The sequence below is a fragment of the Plutella xylostella genome, chromosome 14, assembly GCF_932276165.1.
Source record: "Plutella xylostella chromosome 14, ilPluXylo3.1, whole genome shotgun sequence".
Taxonomy (NCBI): Eukaryota; Metazoa; Arthropoda; class Insecta; order Lepidoptera; family Plutellidae; genus Plutella; species Plutella xylostella.
Window position 1 is genome coordinate 7,285,618 of NC_063994.1, and position 17,940 is coordinate 7,303,557.

At 38.6% G+C, this 17,940-nt stretch overlaps 3 protein-coding genes across 4 annotated transcripts; all 3 read left to right on the forward strand.

Annotated features, from left to right (window-relative positions):
- The first annotated feature begins 618 nt into the window (after positions 1 to 618).
- LOC119694362 lies at positions 619 to 3,581 on the forward strand. Of its 2 annotated transcripts, XM_038120604.2 has the most exons (4): positions 619 to 953; positions 1,042 to 1,084; positions 2,251 to 2,575; positions 3,191 to 3,581. In XM_038120604.2, the coding sequence occupies exons 1-4, from the start codon at positions 873 to 875 to the stop codon at positions 3,402 to 3,404; spliced, it is 663 nt and encodes a 220-aa protein (XP_037976532.2). In that variant the 5' UTR covers positions 619 to 872; the 3' UTR covers positions 3,405 to 3,581. The 2 variants fall into 2 exon arrangements, 1 of the variants encoding a protein (XP_037976532.2); XR_007267036.1 differs by lacking the exon at positions 1,042 to 1,084.
- Positions 3,582 to 3,819: 238 nt separating this feature from the next.
- LOC125489536 (craniofacial development protein 2-like) lies at positions 3,820 to 4,881 on the forward strand. Its single transcript, XM_048625559.1, has 2 exons — positions 3,820 to 3,833; positions 4,080 to 4,881. The coding sequence occupies exons 1-2, from the start codon at positions 3,820 to 3,822 to the stop codon at positions 4,879 to 4,881; spliced, it is 816 nt and encodes a 271-aa protein (XP_048481516.1).
- A 3,135-nt stretch (positions 4,882 to 8,016) lies between these two features.
- Positions 8,017 to 11,225, forward strand: LOC125489479. Its single transcript, XM_048625447.1, has 4 exons — positions 8,017 to 8,203; positions 8,396 to 8,444; positions 9,548 to 9,743; positions 10,787 to 11,225. Exons 1-4 carry the CDS (start codon positions 8,120 to 8,122, stop codon positions 11,037 to 11,039), a joined length of 582 nt encoding a protein of 193 aa, XP_048481404.1. The 5' UTR covers positions 8,017 to 8,119; the 3' UTR covers positions 11,040 to 11,225.
- Positions 11,226 to 17,940: the final 6,715 nt, after the last annotated feature.

Genomic DNA, 17,940 nt, shown 5'->3' on the forward strand with positions numbered 1-17,940 from the left:
TTCAAGATTTGGCCATACCATTATTAAGCTAAACAAGATTATGCGGAATAACTTTTTACTAAAAGAGATACGATTTTCGGCGAAACGAGACTTAGACCAAACGTTACTATGCAATATGAGATTAGGCAAATAGATCTTAGACCAAAAAAGGTAGAACCCAAACTGTCATTTTGCATATTCTATTCTATTCTCTGTGGGGGTGAAAGTACCTGCATCTGGCTCTCTCGAGTGGAACCTTTGTGCATATCCCCAAGGTCTAAACTGCCTTCCTAAGCTTGGAGCATTTAGACCTCAAACATAAGCAACGTTTTCGAGAGTCAGTTTTTTGGAGTAATACCTACATGGCTATATGGCCACTGTAGTTTGTTCGTGCCTTTACAAATGTACATGTAAGTTACACACGTTAGTTTTTACATACTTACGTTGTTTCGTTTCGTCACGTAGTTGTCACATAGTTTTTAAGTCGATCGCAATAACCGATCACATTCCTACGATTTCAGTAGAAATTGTTATTCGAGAGCATACTCAATGCTCGTTATTGGCATACCGGTGAAGTAATCGCCATAACACTTACAAATAGAAAGAAACAAGTGTATTTGCTTTGCAACTTTAGAACCACCGAGTTGTATAGACCGAAAACTGTACATTAGCTGCTTTCTGACATTGCACACTCAGTTTTCACATAGCTTTATTAACTGTGCCATACCTTAAAGTAAAATAGAAAATAAAATTATTGGGCGGCTTAACCAATTTTGAAAAAAAAACTCAGTTGTAATATTATGAAAGTTACAGTAAACCGGAATTTTCGTTTAGTTACGGTTGACTGATAATGGCTTCGAACGTATAACTTTTTTTTTTGTGTTGGTGTTAAAATGTGTGGCGTTCATTGTTATTTCACGTTATGGAAAGTTATAAGTTTTGTTTGTTTCTTGAACTGTGTAACTGATGTATATGTATGTGTATTTTTTATAATTAAAATTTATGTTTGTGTTGTTTATGTAAAAATATTAGTACCTACCGCAAATTATTCCAAATTTTCAGGCAAACAATTTTACAGATCATGAATATATTGAAAATAAAGATGGTGAGTGAGTATTATCTAACTTATATATGAGTATAACTAATTATTTTTTTATTTTTAGATAGATACTTATGTAAGTTAATTCCGCTACCATCTAGATGTATAATGTGTAAGCAATAATCAAACATCCAGGAGTCCTAGTTTTGTTTTCCAGTAGAGTCAATTAATTTTTTGGAAGTTTTGATAAGCCGTAAAATGCTGATTACCATGACTGAAAGTGAAGATGATCTATAATTTTGGATGTATCTTTCTATCTATACTCGTGTTGGTCAGCATTTTACGGGTTCCGCTCATCTCGCATAATCTTTATTGACCAAAACTCATTTCGCATAACTCGTATGGTCTAAACTTTTTTGGCCGAACCATCACTTTGCCAAGACTTATGTGGCATAAGGCTCGTTTCGTCTAAAACTCTTTAGGCACAATCTTAAAACACCTAAGTTTCGTTTGCTCAAATTTATGTTCGTCTATACCTATGTATAATCTTGTTTCTCGTAATGTTATCTTAATAAATAATATATTAAGTACGTAGTAAATGTACAAATTGTGGTATTTTTCTCCTACATCCCGAAAATCACGATATTGTATGATCAAAAAATCGAAAGTTAACGACCAATATATTTATTACAAACCCCATGAGATCGAAACCTAAAAATAGGTGCGACGACGAGCAAAGCGAGGAGGAGCATGTTAGGTGCACAAGTTCATCAAAACCAAAGCGGAGCGCAGCGAAGCGGAGCGGAGCGTTTTCCAAACAGCGGAAACAATACAAGGCACCAGTTTGCGCTATGTAGGGAGACGCTCAGTCAAAGTTAAAGCCAAACGAATATAATTAATTTGTATAAACCTAATAAACCTATGCCATAGCATTATTAGGCTATTGAAGATTTGGCCATACCATTATTAGGCTAAACAATGTTATGCGAAATAACTTTTTACTAAACGAGATTTATGCCATACGATTTTCGGCGTAACGAGACTTTGACCAAACGTTACTATGCAATACGAGATTAGGCAAATAAATCTTATGCCAAAAAAGGTAGAACCGTGTCATTAGTGCCATATGACTTGTTATCAGATTACTCTTACTTGTAACGTAATTAATATTGTGTGTTTTTCAATAAAGTTATATTGTATTGTATTACTGAAGGTCATTTTCATCCTTCCAGAGCCCGATGAAACCAGAAGGTCACTCGACGCTGACCGCTTCTACGACCACAAAGGAAGATCTCGACCAAGAAAAATAAACTTAGCCGACGCCGTACACAACATCCCTTACCCTTCAATAAACGACTTCGTCTACTATCGTTTATCAAACAAACTTCTGTCGACGAAAACGAATGCTGTACTGATAACTTCGTACAAAATGAGTATGTCTATAGTGTATTTGGCGAGGAGTTTTGCGTTCAGGCCGTATCGTCCTGTGTCGATCAGCCCGATGAGGGCCCGATTCTATACGCAGGCGTTTAGATGGATGCTTCGGCACGTCTCCTTGTAAGTATCTACCTCATTAACTTAGACCGTAAAGTTTTATTACTATTTTTATTTTTTATTTTATTATTGTTAAGAAAACATACAGAGCAGATGGATGCATTAATCTTAAAATACATAAATAACACTTTTTCCAATAAAGTTTCCATTAATATCTTAGGACATTTAGGTTTAAAAATCCACAATACACATTGACAACTTTTAACACACACACAGACTCTTAAAGATAGATGGTAGAGTGAGCATACCCTTTCGATGCCAGCTCCTCCTAGCTACGATCAATAACGAAAGATGTATTTTGAGTACCTGCTTCCGAGGTAGTCTGGAGGAAATTACTCAGAGTAATAAGGCCGCCAACTGTACCGTCTATGTTGTGGATTTCCTTTTGTAATTTTTGTTTTTGCTTGTAATAAATTATCATCTATCTATCGATACAGGACCTCAGAAATATTTTATTTGACTGTAAATTGTCTCCTTACCAGGGTTGACTAGAAGAGACCGCGTTGAGGCGATAAGTCCGCCCTTGTATATCAATTTAGTTTAATGTTCTCCATCTTTTACTGTAATACCCATGTAATTGTACACAAAAAAGTGTTTAAATAAATAAATAAATTACAGGTGGCCGGAATGGATACTAAACTCCAAAACCTACGGCGGAACCCACCACGTGTGGCTCCGAAGACACTCTTTCAGTGACAAAAAGATCCCTGACTTCGTACAGAAGTTGCTGTTCTTCGTACCTCAACAAGAATGGGAAGACGAGGCTTTGGAGGAGAAGCTGTTGATACCACAATCACACTTGTTCCTTAAATATTCACCTACGGCTGGGTGAATTACGTTTGAGTTCCTATGTTGTGACAATAATTTATGTTATGTATGTAACGAAAATACACTTTTTCCGATTTAAAAAAGAAAAAGGTAATTATTTTTCCTTAATTTTCGTGTATATTTTGAAACTGCCTAAAATTATTTTACAAATAGGTACATAAATATACTTATATCAATGTTATTATTGGTTACTTTTTATTCAAACAAAGGCTCCGCCTTTTAAACTATTTAGTAGGTAGTGCATAATCTAGCAATAACGCTAGCTTTCAAGAAACCCCGTTCAATATATTCACCAGCCAGAATAACCATTACCACAAGCAATATTCACAAACCCGTACCCACGTTGTTTGGAAACCCGATTTCGACTCTCAACATCTCAGTTTCTGAAGTTTCTTCATCACCGCATCGTTAAACTGCAAATGCACTCGTGTTCGTAAGTAATATTCCGTTACCTTGTTAGCCAGCTTCGTGTACTCTAGAAGGCTTAGGTACTGCCTGTTTCACACCTGAGAAAATAGAAGGTCATCTTTACTTAGGGTCACCAAAACTTAGGTTTACCAAACGTTTATTTAAAGTGGTATTTAAATTACATACATGTACATTTTGTACTAACTGACAGACTATTAAATACTTTTAGCGTTTAGTGAAATTCCACCTTAGATTAACAATATACGAACAGGGTATCCTACGAGCTTGCAAACATACTACAGAAGAGGAGAATTAACATCGCGTGCCTACAGGAGACGAAATGGAAAGGAAAGAAGGCGAGAGAGTTGTCGGATGGATACAAGTTCTTCTACTGGGGGAAAGACGGGAAGAGAAACGGGGTGGGAATTGTGTTGGATAAGGATTTTAAGAATAATATAATAGAAATTAATAGAGTCAGTGATAGAATAATTTACATAAGGATTTTACTGGGCGACCTGGCGTTGACTATTATGAGCGTATATGCACCCCAAGCTGGATGTGATGGAAGGATAAAGGAAAAGTTCTGGGAAGAATTTGATACCACCTTAATGAATGTACCCTCTGATGATCAGCTGGTTATAGGAGGCGACTTCAATGGGCATGTTGGCAAGAATAACTATGACTACGAACGCGTACATGGAGGTAAAGGATTTGGCAGTAGAAATTTTGAAGGGGAGTGCATATTAGAAATGGCTACAGCATTTGACTTGGCTCTGGTTAACACATACTTTCAAAAGAAAGATGAACACCTTATAACTTATAAAAGTGCTCAACATGCAACACAGATAGACTACATGTTAACCAGAAGAACTGATATTAAAAAAGTCAAGGATTGTAAAGTTATACCCGGGGAGCCTCTAACTAGTCAACATAGATTATTATTCGTAGAATTAGATATTGATCTCAATAGAATTAATTATAGGCAAAAACATGTACCAAAGACCAAATGGTGGCTACTGCAAAATGAAAATTTTGCAGCAGATTTTAAAGATAGAATAGTAAGAAAAATTTGAGAAGTAGAATTTAATGAAAACATAAGTGTGGATGATCATTGGAATGTCATCGCCAATACCATAAGAGAATCGGCAAAGACTGTATTGGGAGAGACAAAAGAAGTCAAGAAGATAGAAAAGGAAACATGGTGGTGGAATGCAGAAGTACAGAGGGCCTTGAAAGACAAAAATAATGCATTTAAAAATTGGCAAGAAGAACTAATAGATGGCCAATTAAGAGCAGAGAAAAGGCAAATATATCAGCTTATGAAGAAGAAGTCTAAAACATCTGTGGCGATTGCAAGGTCCCAAGTACAAGAAGAACTGTATAAACAACTTGAAAAGCCGGAAGGACAGAAAGCGCTATTTAGATTAGCGCGTAATAGGGAAAGAAATGCAAAAGATATGATTCAGATACGATGTATGAAAGATGAGAATGGAAGAGTATTAACAAAAGATGAAGAAATAAAGGTGAGATGGAAGAATTACTTTGAACAATTGCTGAATGTAGAGAATGATAGAGTTGGTTTACCGGAACCGGAGGGCCTTAATTAAGAATGGTAGATAAGATTAATGAATGGGAAGTCAAGCTTCCATTACGAAAAATGGGTAATGGGAAGGCTGTTGGCCCAGATAACATACCTGTAGAAGTTTTGGAAATTATTGGGAGATGATGGTATTTATTGATTGACCTATCTTTTCAATAAAATCTTCGCAGAGGAGTCAATACCAACTGATTGGAGAGGGAGTTATCTGGTGCCAATTTATAAGGAGAAAGGAGATATTCAAGATTGCGGAAATTACAGGGGAATTAAGTTGATGGCACACACGATGAAATTGTATGAGAAGGTTATCGAAAGTAGGATTAGGAGGGAGTCGACAGTATCGGCAAACCAGTTTGGGTTCATGCCTGGAAGGAGTACAACAAACGCCATATTCGCAGTGAGACAATTGATGGAAAATTTTCGAGCTGTACAAAGAAACCTGCATATGGTGTTCATTGACCTTGAGAAGGCTTACGATCGAGTCCCGAGAGACCTGTTTTGGCGGTGCTTGCAGAACAAGGGTGTACCCGTAAAGTACATAAGTATTGTTCAGGACATGTACGCAGGTGCCAACACACAGGTCCGCACCGCAGTCGGGGTCACCGACAGGTTCGAGGTCAGAGTAGGCGTGCACCAGGGTTCATCCCTGAGTCCATACCTATTTTTATTGGTAATGGATGCATTAACATCTGCAATTCAGAAGGAGGCGCCCTGGTGCATGCTCTTTGCAGACGACATCGTGCTTGTCGATGAGAGTGGGGATGAATTACAGGTGCAACTGAACCAGTGGCGAGATACCCTAGAGAGTGTGGGATTGAGACTGAGTAGGACCAAAACAGAATATATGTTCTGTCAATTCGGAGGGCCTACTTCAGCTGCGTCGATATCTCTGGGTACCTCGCCACTGGCAGTAGGTGAGGATTTCCGATACCTCGGCTCCCTTCCACAGAGTGATGGAAGTATTGACAGGGATGTGACGAGACGAATGAATGCGGGATGGATGAAATGGAAACAACTCTCCGGCACGACGTGTGATCGCAAGATGCCAATTAAGATCAAAGGCAAAATATATAAAAGCGTCATAAGGCCGGTGATGTTGTATGGGGCTGAGTGCTGGGCAACCAAAGTATGCGATGAGGAAAGGATGCATGTGACAGAGATGCGAATGTTGAGATGGATGTGTGGTGTTACAAGAAAAGATAGAATACGAAATGAGTATATATAAGGGGAAGTATGAAAGTGGCTCCTATAGTGGAGAAGATGAAAAGCCATCGTCTTTCTTGGTTTGTGCATGTCATGAGAAGAGAAGATGATTATGTTACAAAGAAAGTGTTGGAAATGAGACCCGAAGGAAGGCGCAAGAGAGGAAGACCAAGAAAGACGTGGCTTGATTGCGTGAAAGAAAATATGAGAGAGTGTGGAGTGAATGAGGATATGACAGAGGATAGGGTAAAATGGCGTGACATGACCAACAAAGCCGACCCTAAATAAGGATAAGGCAAGGAAGAAGAAGAAGAAGATTAACAATATACGAACAAGATGGTGTGTCACTTACAATAATACATAAAAAAAAAACCGCATTTTTTTTATTGTCAAACCGTTTTAATTTTGAACCTAATAACAATCATTGTACCAATCCAATGAATAACGTCACAAATTTTCCAAATAACACACGCACTCACGCCTTGCATTGCTGCACCCACTTTTCGCCAGAGTGTTATGTTAGTCCCAATGTAATAGGGGGCGGGCCTATTGCCATTTTACGGGCACATCCAAGACCCGAGAACAAATATCTGTGTTTAAACAAATATCTGCCCCAGCCGGGAATCGAACCCGGGACCATCGGCTCAGTAGTCAGGGTCACTAACCACTACGCCATTCGGTCGTCTGAAATCTCCAAATAAACTCATTCAAAATAAGATCTCAGTGGTAGTAGTGGGGTGTTATTTGCCGAGAAGTTTCTTTTGCACTGATACTGTAGTTATTAGAATATCGTTGCATTATTAGTATAAAATACAGCGCTGTGATGGGACGAATCGGCATTACACATGACTCGAACATTAAGTGCCAATTTCTCCATAGTCGGTTATCTAACCGACCAAGGATTGGTTATCAATTATACGTCATCTCCATATAAAATTCTTGACAGATGCGTCAAAAGTCAACCTCTAATACCTGGTTATGCTCTAACCGACTATGCAAAAATTGGCACTAATACTGATATTTGTCACCAGCTCTTGTCGTATAGCTTTTACTTCAACCTTCAACCCTATGTATGTCCCAAGCTTAGAACAACGCGGACTCGGGTGCAGAGAATTTTTTATCAAAGTAAACTGAATACCTAAGGGTATTCAATCTAATAATGGTTTTCACCGATGTGTAATTCGGTGAAACGGTCTCTACCCTCTCATACCAAATACCAGGTTATTACAGCATCAACGTATGTTTTTAAAACTAAAAATAAATAAAATAAATGATTGAAAACACTCAGTTCATTATTAACATTCCAATCAATAAATTATCTGTGGCGTCCGGCCGGTCCATATAAATATAAACAAAGTAAAAAGTAAACAAAATTTTAATTAGTGTTCATAGCAAACGTGAACTTACTTAGAAGCAGACAGGTTTATTCTACATATAGTCGATGCATAATAATAATATAATAAGTGGATCTATGTATTTCACTGCTTTTGGCGTACAGCTAGCTTTGAGCTATGATGAATAAATACCATATCGTTTCCTGCTTCGCTGTAGGAACAGTGATCGTTTTTTTATTGTCCTATGTAGATGAGGCAAAGGTAAATTTTATTTATTAGATAAATTTTGTTGTGACTTTCATTAGATAATTGTATTTTAATTTGATTTTATTTCATTTGAATGTACTTACCTATGATTATTATCTTTTGCATGAATAAATGACAAAAAAATGTGACTAGGTATATAACATGTTTTTTTTACGATTGCTAAGTTAATAATCGCATTTTTTACAGGCTGACAGAGAATACCTCTATAACTTTACCACATCAAAGCGTGTAGTTCGTACGTATAATTTTGAAATTAAATTATACTCGGTAACTTTTTAATTAAGTTTTATTTGGCTCTAGCCATAAAAACATACCGAATTAACTGCCTCAAATATCTTTTAATTAGTCTCTTAGAATATTAGTGAGTAAAAGTTTACATCCCAACGACCATATGGTATGTGGTTATAATGATTGTATCTGAAATGCTAAAGATCCCAGGTTACATTCCCGGTTGGGGTTAGATATTTGTTCAAAGTCAGATATTTGTGATTTGGTTGGACGGTAAATGTTTTTGGTATGTGATATATATTTCGCAGGCATCTGGTTTAATCTCCTGTTTGATTGAACCGCTAGCCCATTCATTGGATGACGCTACTCAGTTGTATGACTAGGCCGAACGTTGATTGTACAAGCGTCACAAAACGTCCAACTAGTTAGCGGACTTAAAATCAGTAAGGTGGTGAATAAAACAAATATGGCGTCTAACTGCGAACAGCTGACACAAAAAGCACTTGTATTGTTATTTTTTACAAATAAATTAGCTTTAAAGTGCAATATTTATGTTAAAATAGTGTGTGGATTTACCTATTATTACACCGCCGGCGGATAGTTTCAAAGAAAAAAATGTGCTGAAACTGGATAATTATGAACAACAATATCAAGGTACGTTTATTGTTATTGTTTAGTTAATTTGTGAGATGAGAGCTTTGTAACATAGTCTTTTTGTTGACACATAGTCTTTTTGTTCACGTTCACCCTAACCAGACATTACAAAGTTGCAATACTATATCCCATTTAAAGACTTCGCTGAATAACGTTCAGTCAAGACGTTGGACGTTACAGTCAACCACTTGACGAGTTGTCCTTTAGTCATTCAACTGAGTAGCGTCATCCAATGAACGGGCTAGCGGTTCAATCAAACAGGAGATTAAACCAGATGCCTGCGACATATACATTAAATTTGTTATATCCTGTAGTGTAGGTACGTTCTGTGTTTTTACATTTTAGTATCTAACACAAAAACTAAATATAGGGGAGTTATAAGTATGTGAGCCTGTTTATCTATGCCACGAAGATCCTTAATATTTTTTCTTTAGTGGTTAAAAACGCTATTTTCAGGTCAAGTAAAGCACAAAATTACCAAGGCCAATATAAAGGATGGTAAGATAATCCTAGTCCGAGCTTTTCGGACCAGTATGTCGTTGGTGTATCTGGTGACCAGCGTGACAAACAGACGGAGCCTAGTCATGTACCTGCCGACCGAAGCCAAGTTTTACACCCGCAGTTACAGAAACATCGTGAGACATTTATCGCTGTAAGTGGATTTCATTATAATATTGTATAAAGGATAGTCCAATTGTGAGGCATTGCGTAGGTGACTAGGTGTACACATTGACCGAAATAAGAAATGAATGTACTTAACTATTTATTTTTTAATTCAATTAATTTGTAATGTTTAATAATAATAATAATAAGACCCCACCCACCCGATGCCGCGGAGAACCCCTGTTCCTCATCTCTGGCTTGCCTTTATTGGTTGTCCAGAGTGAACACTGACGAGGAACAGGATCTCCCACCTCTTGCTTGCCTTCATTGGCTGGCTTGAGTGGTGTACCGCTAGAGCAGCAATGCTCGAGGAAGGATGTATTACCCAGTAAGGTGCTTGTAGGGATCTTGACCGATAACGCGATTGTCCTGAGAGCCGTGGAATAACTCTCCATCCTTAGCACCTCATGCCATGTTGCCCCCTTGTTGCTACGTCACTGTAATGTTCTAGCGACTGCTTTGGGGGGCCCATTTACTGTGTGTGCGAGTCACCCCCTGCCTTTTTATCCGTGTGTGAAACATATAGGTCAGGCAGGGGGCATAGTCCTTCCATAGTCCCAGTTACCCAGTCCATTTAGCACCCGCTTCCATAACCCTGTATTAGTTTTCTCCATATCCTACAATAGTCCTGCACTAACCGGGGATTTTCCTTGGGTTTACTCTATAGTTTACACAGGGAAAATCGTCGGTTGGTGTCACATTTCATATAGATTAATGTTGTCAAACGGGCCTCTACGTGTTGGCTTCGGCCCCATGCACGCCTTCCAAATGCCCGGGACCCCATGGTCCCGTGATGGTAAAGACACAACATAATAATAATAATAATAATTAACTACCATTTGAAAATATACTTTTCGCAAATTTCCAAAAGTTGAGGAACAAAAGTTGTTCAGATTGACTCCCATTTTCACCCCCTTTCGGTTTATTATACCACTTCTCAACACCATGTACCGCCACCAGTAGTAATAGTATCGTTACTATGTCGCTTGTTTTTCAAATAAACCGTTAGTGAATTAGTAATATAATTTTCAGCATACCAGACTGGCTGACAGGAAAAATAAGCTACATAAACACACACCAATTAATCCCACTGGTGTATCGCTACAATGATGTCCATTTGCCTACCTTCGTGAAGAAAATGCTCTTCTGGGTCTCTCAAAAGAGTTGGGACGACGAGCTAAGAGAAGAGGATATGTTAGAAGGAGAAAGAAGGCTTTTGACACAGCCTGACAAATTTAACTATACTGTTCCGTTTAGGAATCTGACTTGGGTGTTATCTGACTAGGAGTAAGACCTATGTGGCATAGGGGGGTCAAATGCCTATACAGTGGCTTTCCATTGCTCATTGCATTGGATTATTACTATTTATAACGGAGAGAAAGTTCCTACGATTTAACGTCTCTTTATAAAGATTTTGGAGGTTGTACTTTATTATCTCATTTTTGTACACGTTATAAAAGTATATACAATATAAAACATGTTCATGGCAAAATCGACTTTAACTTCTTTTCACAGTAGATCTCATTTAAATAAAATTAATATGTGGGGACATACTGTTAGCGCATTTACCATGGTAACAGTGTGTAAATACCTGTATTATGTGGCAAAATTAATTATTTATTTCACAACATACTTATGTATTACAAGCTAGAGACCTATGTTGCCACATAATTATGCTTATTTATATTAATTACCTAATCTAAACTTAACATAATTCACACATATTTAAAACAATACCCGACCACGAGGTGCTATGGAAACAAATATGTATACAGGGTGTCCCAAAAGTCAACGATATGCCTTGAAGAGCTGATAGACCAGCTCATGAGTGGCCAGAATATCATAATATGACCTTAGTAAAAATTCGATAAATGACAATGGGCGTTTTGGGACCTATGTCCAATAAAGATGAGTCATACATCGTTGGATAGCTCTTTTCAAGATAGCAAAAAAATATTATCACGACAAATCCGTATAAGTTGTCCATTTTGAAATATATTTGTCGGAAGGAAGTATTTTTCTATGGCATTGCACTCTCTCTCCTGATGACAGTTAGGGCGTAATACACGTAAACACGTATAATCAAAATGGGAGAAATTACTTTCAACTGGTTTTATTTACTGAGAGAATAAACAAATATAATATTATAATGAATGATGATCATTTTGTTATAAAAATTAGAAATGAATGTGAAAAAATATCAAAAACATTAAAATTACAGAAATAAAATATAAAAACTTTCAAGGTACGATTATTCTAATTGAACAGTAAATCAGGACTAGCGCTTCCGTTATTCATATTCTGCAAAAAAATACCTTTTCAACGACATAATTATCACTCATTTCTATTGGTGATGGTCCCAGCTTCCATATATTTGTGCCCATCATCATTTCGAGATATTGACACTTTTATAAATTTGCTGAAAATCGACACCTTGGATCAGTTTTTTGCGTGCCTCCGGTACAAAAATCCATATTGTGAGCATTTGTTTGGTGGTGCATCACCATGTATAGCCCTGCTATTGATCGCAGTCAATAAAAATATCGAGTAATGGTGTATGTTTAAAAAAACACGGTTTTCAAAGTCATAATGACATTTAGTCACTACGTCAAGTAGTGACTAAATGTCCTTTAGAGTTGTCCTTTAGTCATACAATTGAATAGCGCCATCCAATGAATGCGCTAGTGATTCAACCGGGTTCCCCTCATCTCGTCTAATCTTTATTACCCTAAACTCGTTTCGCATAACTCGTAAGGTCTAAACTTTTTTGGTAGAATCATCATTTCGCCAAGACTTATGTGGCATAAGACTCGTTTATAATACTCGTTTACTCATAAAACGGAGATTCAACCAGATGCCAGCGGGCTGCGATAGTATAAATCTAACTTATAACTCCCCTTACTAACTAAACTTCTTTTCAGGTAATATTTAAGTACTTATACTTAGTTAGGTCATCATCATCATCATCATCATCAGCCAATAATCATCCACTGCTGGACATAGGCCTCTCCCAAGGAGCGCCACAACACTCGGTCCTCGTTCCTCACCCAACCACCACCCGCCACCCGCCTAAGGTCGTCAGTCCAGCGGGCAGGAGGGCGTCCCACGCTGCGTTTACCTGTTCGTGGTCTCCACTCGAGAACTCGTCTACCACAACGGTTATCGGTTCTTCGGCAGATATGACCAGCCCACTGCCACTTCAGCTTGCATATTTTGACAGCTATGTCGGTAACCTTAGTCCTCTGACGGATAACCTCATTTCTGATACGATCCATCAGAGAAACCCCAAGCATAGCTCTCTCCATAGCACGCTGAGCGACTTTAAATCGGTGGACCAGTCCTACCGTCAGTGTCCACGTCTCTGCACCATACGTCATCACTGGCAGGACGCACTGGTTGAAGACTTTTGTCTTCAGGCTCTGAGGAATGGCCGAGGAGAATATGTGACGAAGTTTCCCGAATGCAGCCCAACCCAGTTGGATGCGCCTTGCAGCCTCCTTGTCGAAGTTGCTTCTGCCTAGCCGAATAGTCTGCCCGAGGTAGACATATTCTTGCACAACTTCGATTGTTGCCTCACCAACGGCGACCGGCTCCAGTTTGATGTGAGCATTGTAGGTACATGACTTTCGTCTTGTCCAAGTTCATACCGAGGCCTACACGTCGTGAAGCAGCATTTAGGCCACTTAACATCCAGCTGAGTTCCTGCAGAGATTCTGCCATAATAACGTTGTCGTCCGCGAAGCGGAGGTGTGACATGTACTCGCCATTTATACATATGCCATGTCCTTTCTTACCAGTCCAACGTCTTAAAGACATCTTCCAATGCATTGGTGAACAGTTTCGGAGATATCACACCCCCCTGTCTCACTCCACGTTGCAGTTGGATAGGTCTTGTCTTGTGGTCCTGTACTTGGACAGTCATAGTAGTGGCATTGTACAGACATCTCAACACCTCGATATAGCGCCAATCGATTTGGCATCTCTGCAAGGATTCCAAAACTGCCCAGGTCTCGATGGAGTCGAAGGCTTTTTCATAGTCCACAAAGGCTAGACACAGAGGCTGATTATACTCTTCGGTCTTCTGTATAATCTGCCTTACTGTGTGGATGTGGTCTATTGTACTAAAGCCTTTTCGAAACCCAGCCTGCTCTGGGGGCTGAAACTCGTCTAACTTTTGGGCAAGACGGTTCGTGATAACCCTTGAGAAGAGCTTGTATACATGGCTTAAAAGCGAGATCGGTCTATAGTTCTTCAGAAGGGTTTGGTCACCCTTCTTAAAGAGTCTTGGTATTGCCACGACGCTCTCAGACCATGCCTCCGGTGTAATGCCATTGTGAAGAACCGAATTGAAGAGCCTCTGGAGGTGTTCGAGGATTGCAATAGCAACGAGCTTTCAGAAGCTCTGTAGTAATTCCGTCTTCACCCGGAGCCTTGTTGTTTTTATGCTGCTCAAGGGCTATCCTAATCTCGCCTATGTCGTCACCTAGTTAGGTCAAGATTATGAAATACAAACTTTGAAATAATAACTTTATTATGTTACAGGTGATTCTAAATATGCAATAAATAAGCAAAATGTAAAACATAGTAATGTCGTTCGTGCAAGGAACTTCAGTTGTCAAATAACGTTGGCGTATTTACTTAGTAATTTAATAAATAAGGATAACTATGTTAGGTTTTTGCCAGCCGAAGCTAAATTTTATATACGTATGTATAGACTAATGATGAAGCATATTTTATTGTAAGTATCATTATAAATATAGTCCTACTGTACAGAAATAATACAAAACTTGTTAAAAAAAAAAAAAACAACATTGAACTAGGTATAATAACAACAAAACAGGAATACGTTACCTAATAAGTATGACAATGATGTTGATTCTGAAGGCAGAAATTCTAATTTTAACGCTGACAAACTAAAAAAATTGCTAGCATAAAATGACATTTACGGAAACAATCATAGAGTCGAATTTTAAACAAAGAAATTAAGGTTTTGACATCGCTAAATTTAAAATTTCTGCCTTCAGAATCGATATCATTATCTTTTATTCCGTAAATAACACGAAGTGAAGTGACCTATAAAGATAGAAGTAAACAAAATTTTAGTTAATTATAGGATTTGATTACAGATAAACACCGAAACATAATGTGTAGAACTTGTTTTAAACAAATTAACTTTTTCAGCATACCGAAGTGGATTGTAGGAAAGCTGAACTATTCCAGCACACATCACTTTCTTACAGAATTTGACAAATATCTTCATTTACCGTATTTCATCAAAAAACTAATCTTCTGGGTTCCAAAATCAAGTTGGGATAAAGAGACAATTGACGTAGAAACATTAGTTCAATAAAATCTTGACTTCTCGATGTAAAGTTAAACAATAAAATTGTAACAGTTTGACTTCTGTTTTAATTCCCGCGTGACCTCAGATAGATCTAGACTTTCAATCACCGAAATATCCGAATATAGCTTCAATAGTCTGTTCCAAATTCTCAAAAAACTAGTAGGTACCTAATTTAATGACCCTGTAACAAAATTTACTAGCAAATAAGTATCTATTACTCTGTGACGCCCGCGCACCATAGAAACAAGAAGACAGCGCGACGTCACGGAAAATTCCACGGCGGCTAGCAAGTAAACAACATCCGCCGCCGCCGATGCCGCCACTCGATGACGTCATGGAAGATTCCACTGCCACTAAGAAGTAAACAAGATTCGCCGCCGCCGCGTGCCGCCACTCCCCACTACAGAAGCCGCATATAAAAGGGCGCACGCGCGGACAGAACGGCAATACTCGTGGGGTCGTCTTAGTGCTCACACCTAGCTCTGGTCGCTTCCGGAGGTCTAGTGCGCTAAGACATAGACCGGCTCAGTAAGTCTGCCTTCCTCAAACTTGCGTTGTGGTCTCCCCCGCACACGTTTGCAAGAGCCTGGTGGAACTACGGAGTTCTCGAAAGACCTGGCACTTCTACTAAGTCTGGTTGCGGTTCGAACGACCGTGTCGCTCCCAGAACCCAAAGGAACTGCCGGATTCTGTGTGTCCGTTGAACTTGAAGAGCTTGCCTTCGGGTCGATAACTGATAAAGTCCCTGTCCACACCATGTATAGAGCTACACAAAGCGCAGATTACCCACATACCATTTGATAAGGGTCGCGTCACATGGGCTTTGTGGTCTGTTCAGTGTGTGTGGTCACCCTTGTAAAGCTAAGCGTCCACCTTCGGTATCATAGGTATCGGAACAAACGGATTTTCATTAATGTACGGATAAACGGTGTCGGCCATGCCGATGAGATGGACTTGTGTGAATTTCTATACAAAAGATACTAAATGCGATGCGTTCGTTGCGTACGATGTTGGAAGCTGGACGCTTACTCACCTTACACTGTTCACTGTCTGATGGGTGATGATAATCTGAAAAGGGTTACCACCTCTTTTCAGTTCGTTACTCTGCACAACTTTTCTACGGGTTTTGTAAATTCGTAAATAGGAAATTCTAGTGGTCTCGCATGTTTACGTACACTCAAAACTCACCAACCTACCAATTTTTATAAGACATGCTCCTAAGAAGTACTTACTTATTAGTATACTGTCACAGTAGCAGATGAAGAGGACATCCTATAGTGATCGGACCCCATGGTACAACGGATCCGATTTTATTGATGGTCTCCAGTCAGATAAGATTAATCGTCCCTGTCGGCTGTTCCTACATATCGCTTACGACGAATTAAGATCGATTGAGTTTTTAAATAACATTATTAGATTGCCATTACTATACGAAATGCCAATACCACCACGGTCATTGTGACGTAACGTAGTTCTATTCCATTCTCTGTTCATTTTCCCAAGGTCTAAACTCCTTAGCTTGGACCATTTTCCACCATGCTGGTCCACTACAAATTGGTGGGTTCACATATCTAGATATGCAGGGTTCCTCAAAATGTATTTCTTCTCCGTAAGAACTCATCATACATACCGCGCCGGGATTCAAACCCGCATCTCTGGCGTGAGAGGTGAGCGCTTTCCCAACTGAGCTACCTAACACCGCTCTAAAATGCTTTTTTATTTATTTGCTTACGGCTGTACCTGATCTCCAAGCAGTAGCCAAGGGTGAATCGCAGCTGTAAGTACATATAGAATAGAATAGAATATATCTTTATTGAACACCACAAATTAAAATATACAAAGAGAACTTATAAACTAGGAACAATGAACAATAGGCGACCTTATCGCTTAGAGCGATCTCTTATTACAGGTAACCTTAAACATAAATAAATAAAAGTAAAGAAAATTTGAGGGCGGTGTACCTACTACCTAACTACTTATAATACATATCTTCATTACGGAATTACTGCAATGGACTGAAGCTCCACGTCTAGATATCTAGCCGCATTACTAGAATACCTACAAGGTTTCAAGATAAGAAAACTGGAATTACTTTTTGTTTTACGCCCTATAACTTTCACATTAAAATAGCTTTAGTCACCGGCCTAATCGTACTGGAAACTGTTTTTGATTTAATTTTTACTGATTATAGTTCTCTATTTTATTGTCACTTCCATCCATGCAGTATATAATGGCTGTGCTGCGCGGTGGTTGGAACTACACAGACTAGCGCAGAAGAAGAAAAAAACTATTGTATTTATTAGATTCTCAGTTAGCCTGGTATATTAGTGCGGCTGTGCCGAGAACTAATCCAAAAAGAACGCATCAGTAAAAAAATATTATCAGATTACCTCACTTTTATTTACAATTCCACTCTGTATGTATTGTATATAGGTACATATTATATACCTCAGTACCGGCGCGCGGTTGCGTCTGACTCAGGGGATGAAAATTTAATTACTTCAGCCGGAGTGCCGCGAATATTTCATGCGACGTTCACAAATTGCATAATTATTGTGAAAAGGAATCTTCATTGTGTATGTTTGTAACGTAAACCGTAATACCACGTAATGTTTGTAAGGTTTGGAAATGCTGACTGTATTTCGTTCAGAATGCTAATAATGAGGATAGATAGAGAAGCGTCGTGTAAGATTGCTGACTCTAATTTACTGTGATCGTCAATTTTCACAATAAAAATCTGGATTTTACTATACATGATTGTATTTCATGTACCAGTTTATGATCTAAGGTACCTACTTACTTACCAGTAAACAGTAAACTCCATTAGAACCGTGTCAAAAGA

What these genes read in the sequence shown, in the direction of transcription:
- LOC125489479 (XM_048625447.1), top strand. Translation starts at nt 8,120, where the DNA reads ATGATGAATAAATACCATATCGTTTCCTGCTTCGCTGTAGGAACAGTG. An exon ending in CCTATGTAGATGAGGCAAAG is followed by an intron (nt 8,204 to 8,395) that starts GTAAATTTTATT and finishes CATTTTTTACAG; the next exon opens with GCTGACAGAGAATACCTCTA. An exon ending in CACATCAAAGCGTGTAGTTC is followed by an intron (nt 8,445 to 9,547) that starts GTACGTATAATT and finishes CGCTATTTTCAG; the next exon opens with GTCAAGTAAAGCACAAAATT.
- LOC119694362 (XM_038120604.2), top strand. Translation starts at nt 873, where the DNA reads ATGTGTGGCGTTCATTGTTATTTCACGTTATGGAAAGTTATAAGTTTT. An exon ending in ATATATTGAAAATAAAGATG is followed by an intron (nt 1,085 to 2,250) that starts GTGAGTGAGTAT and finishes TCATCCTTCCAG; the next exon opens with AGCCCGATGAAACCAGAAGG. An exon ending in ATGCTTCGGCACGTCTCCTT is followed by an intron (nt 2,576 to 3,190) that starts GTAAGTATCTAC and finishes AATAAATTACAG; the next exon opens with GTGGCCGGAATGGATACTAA.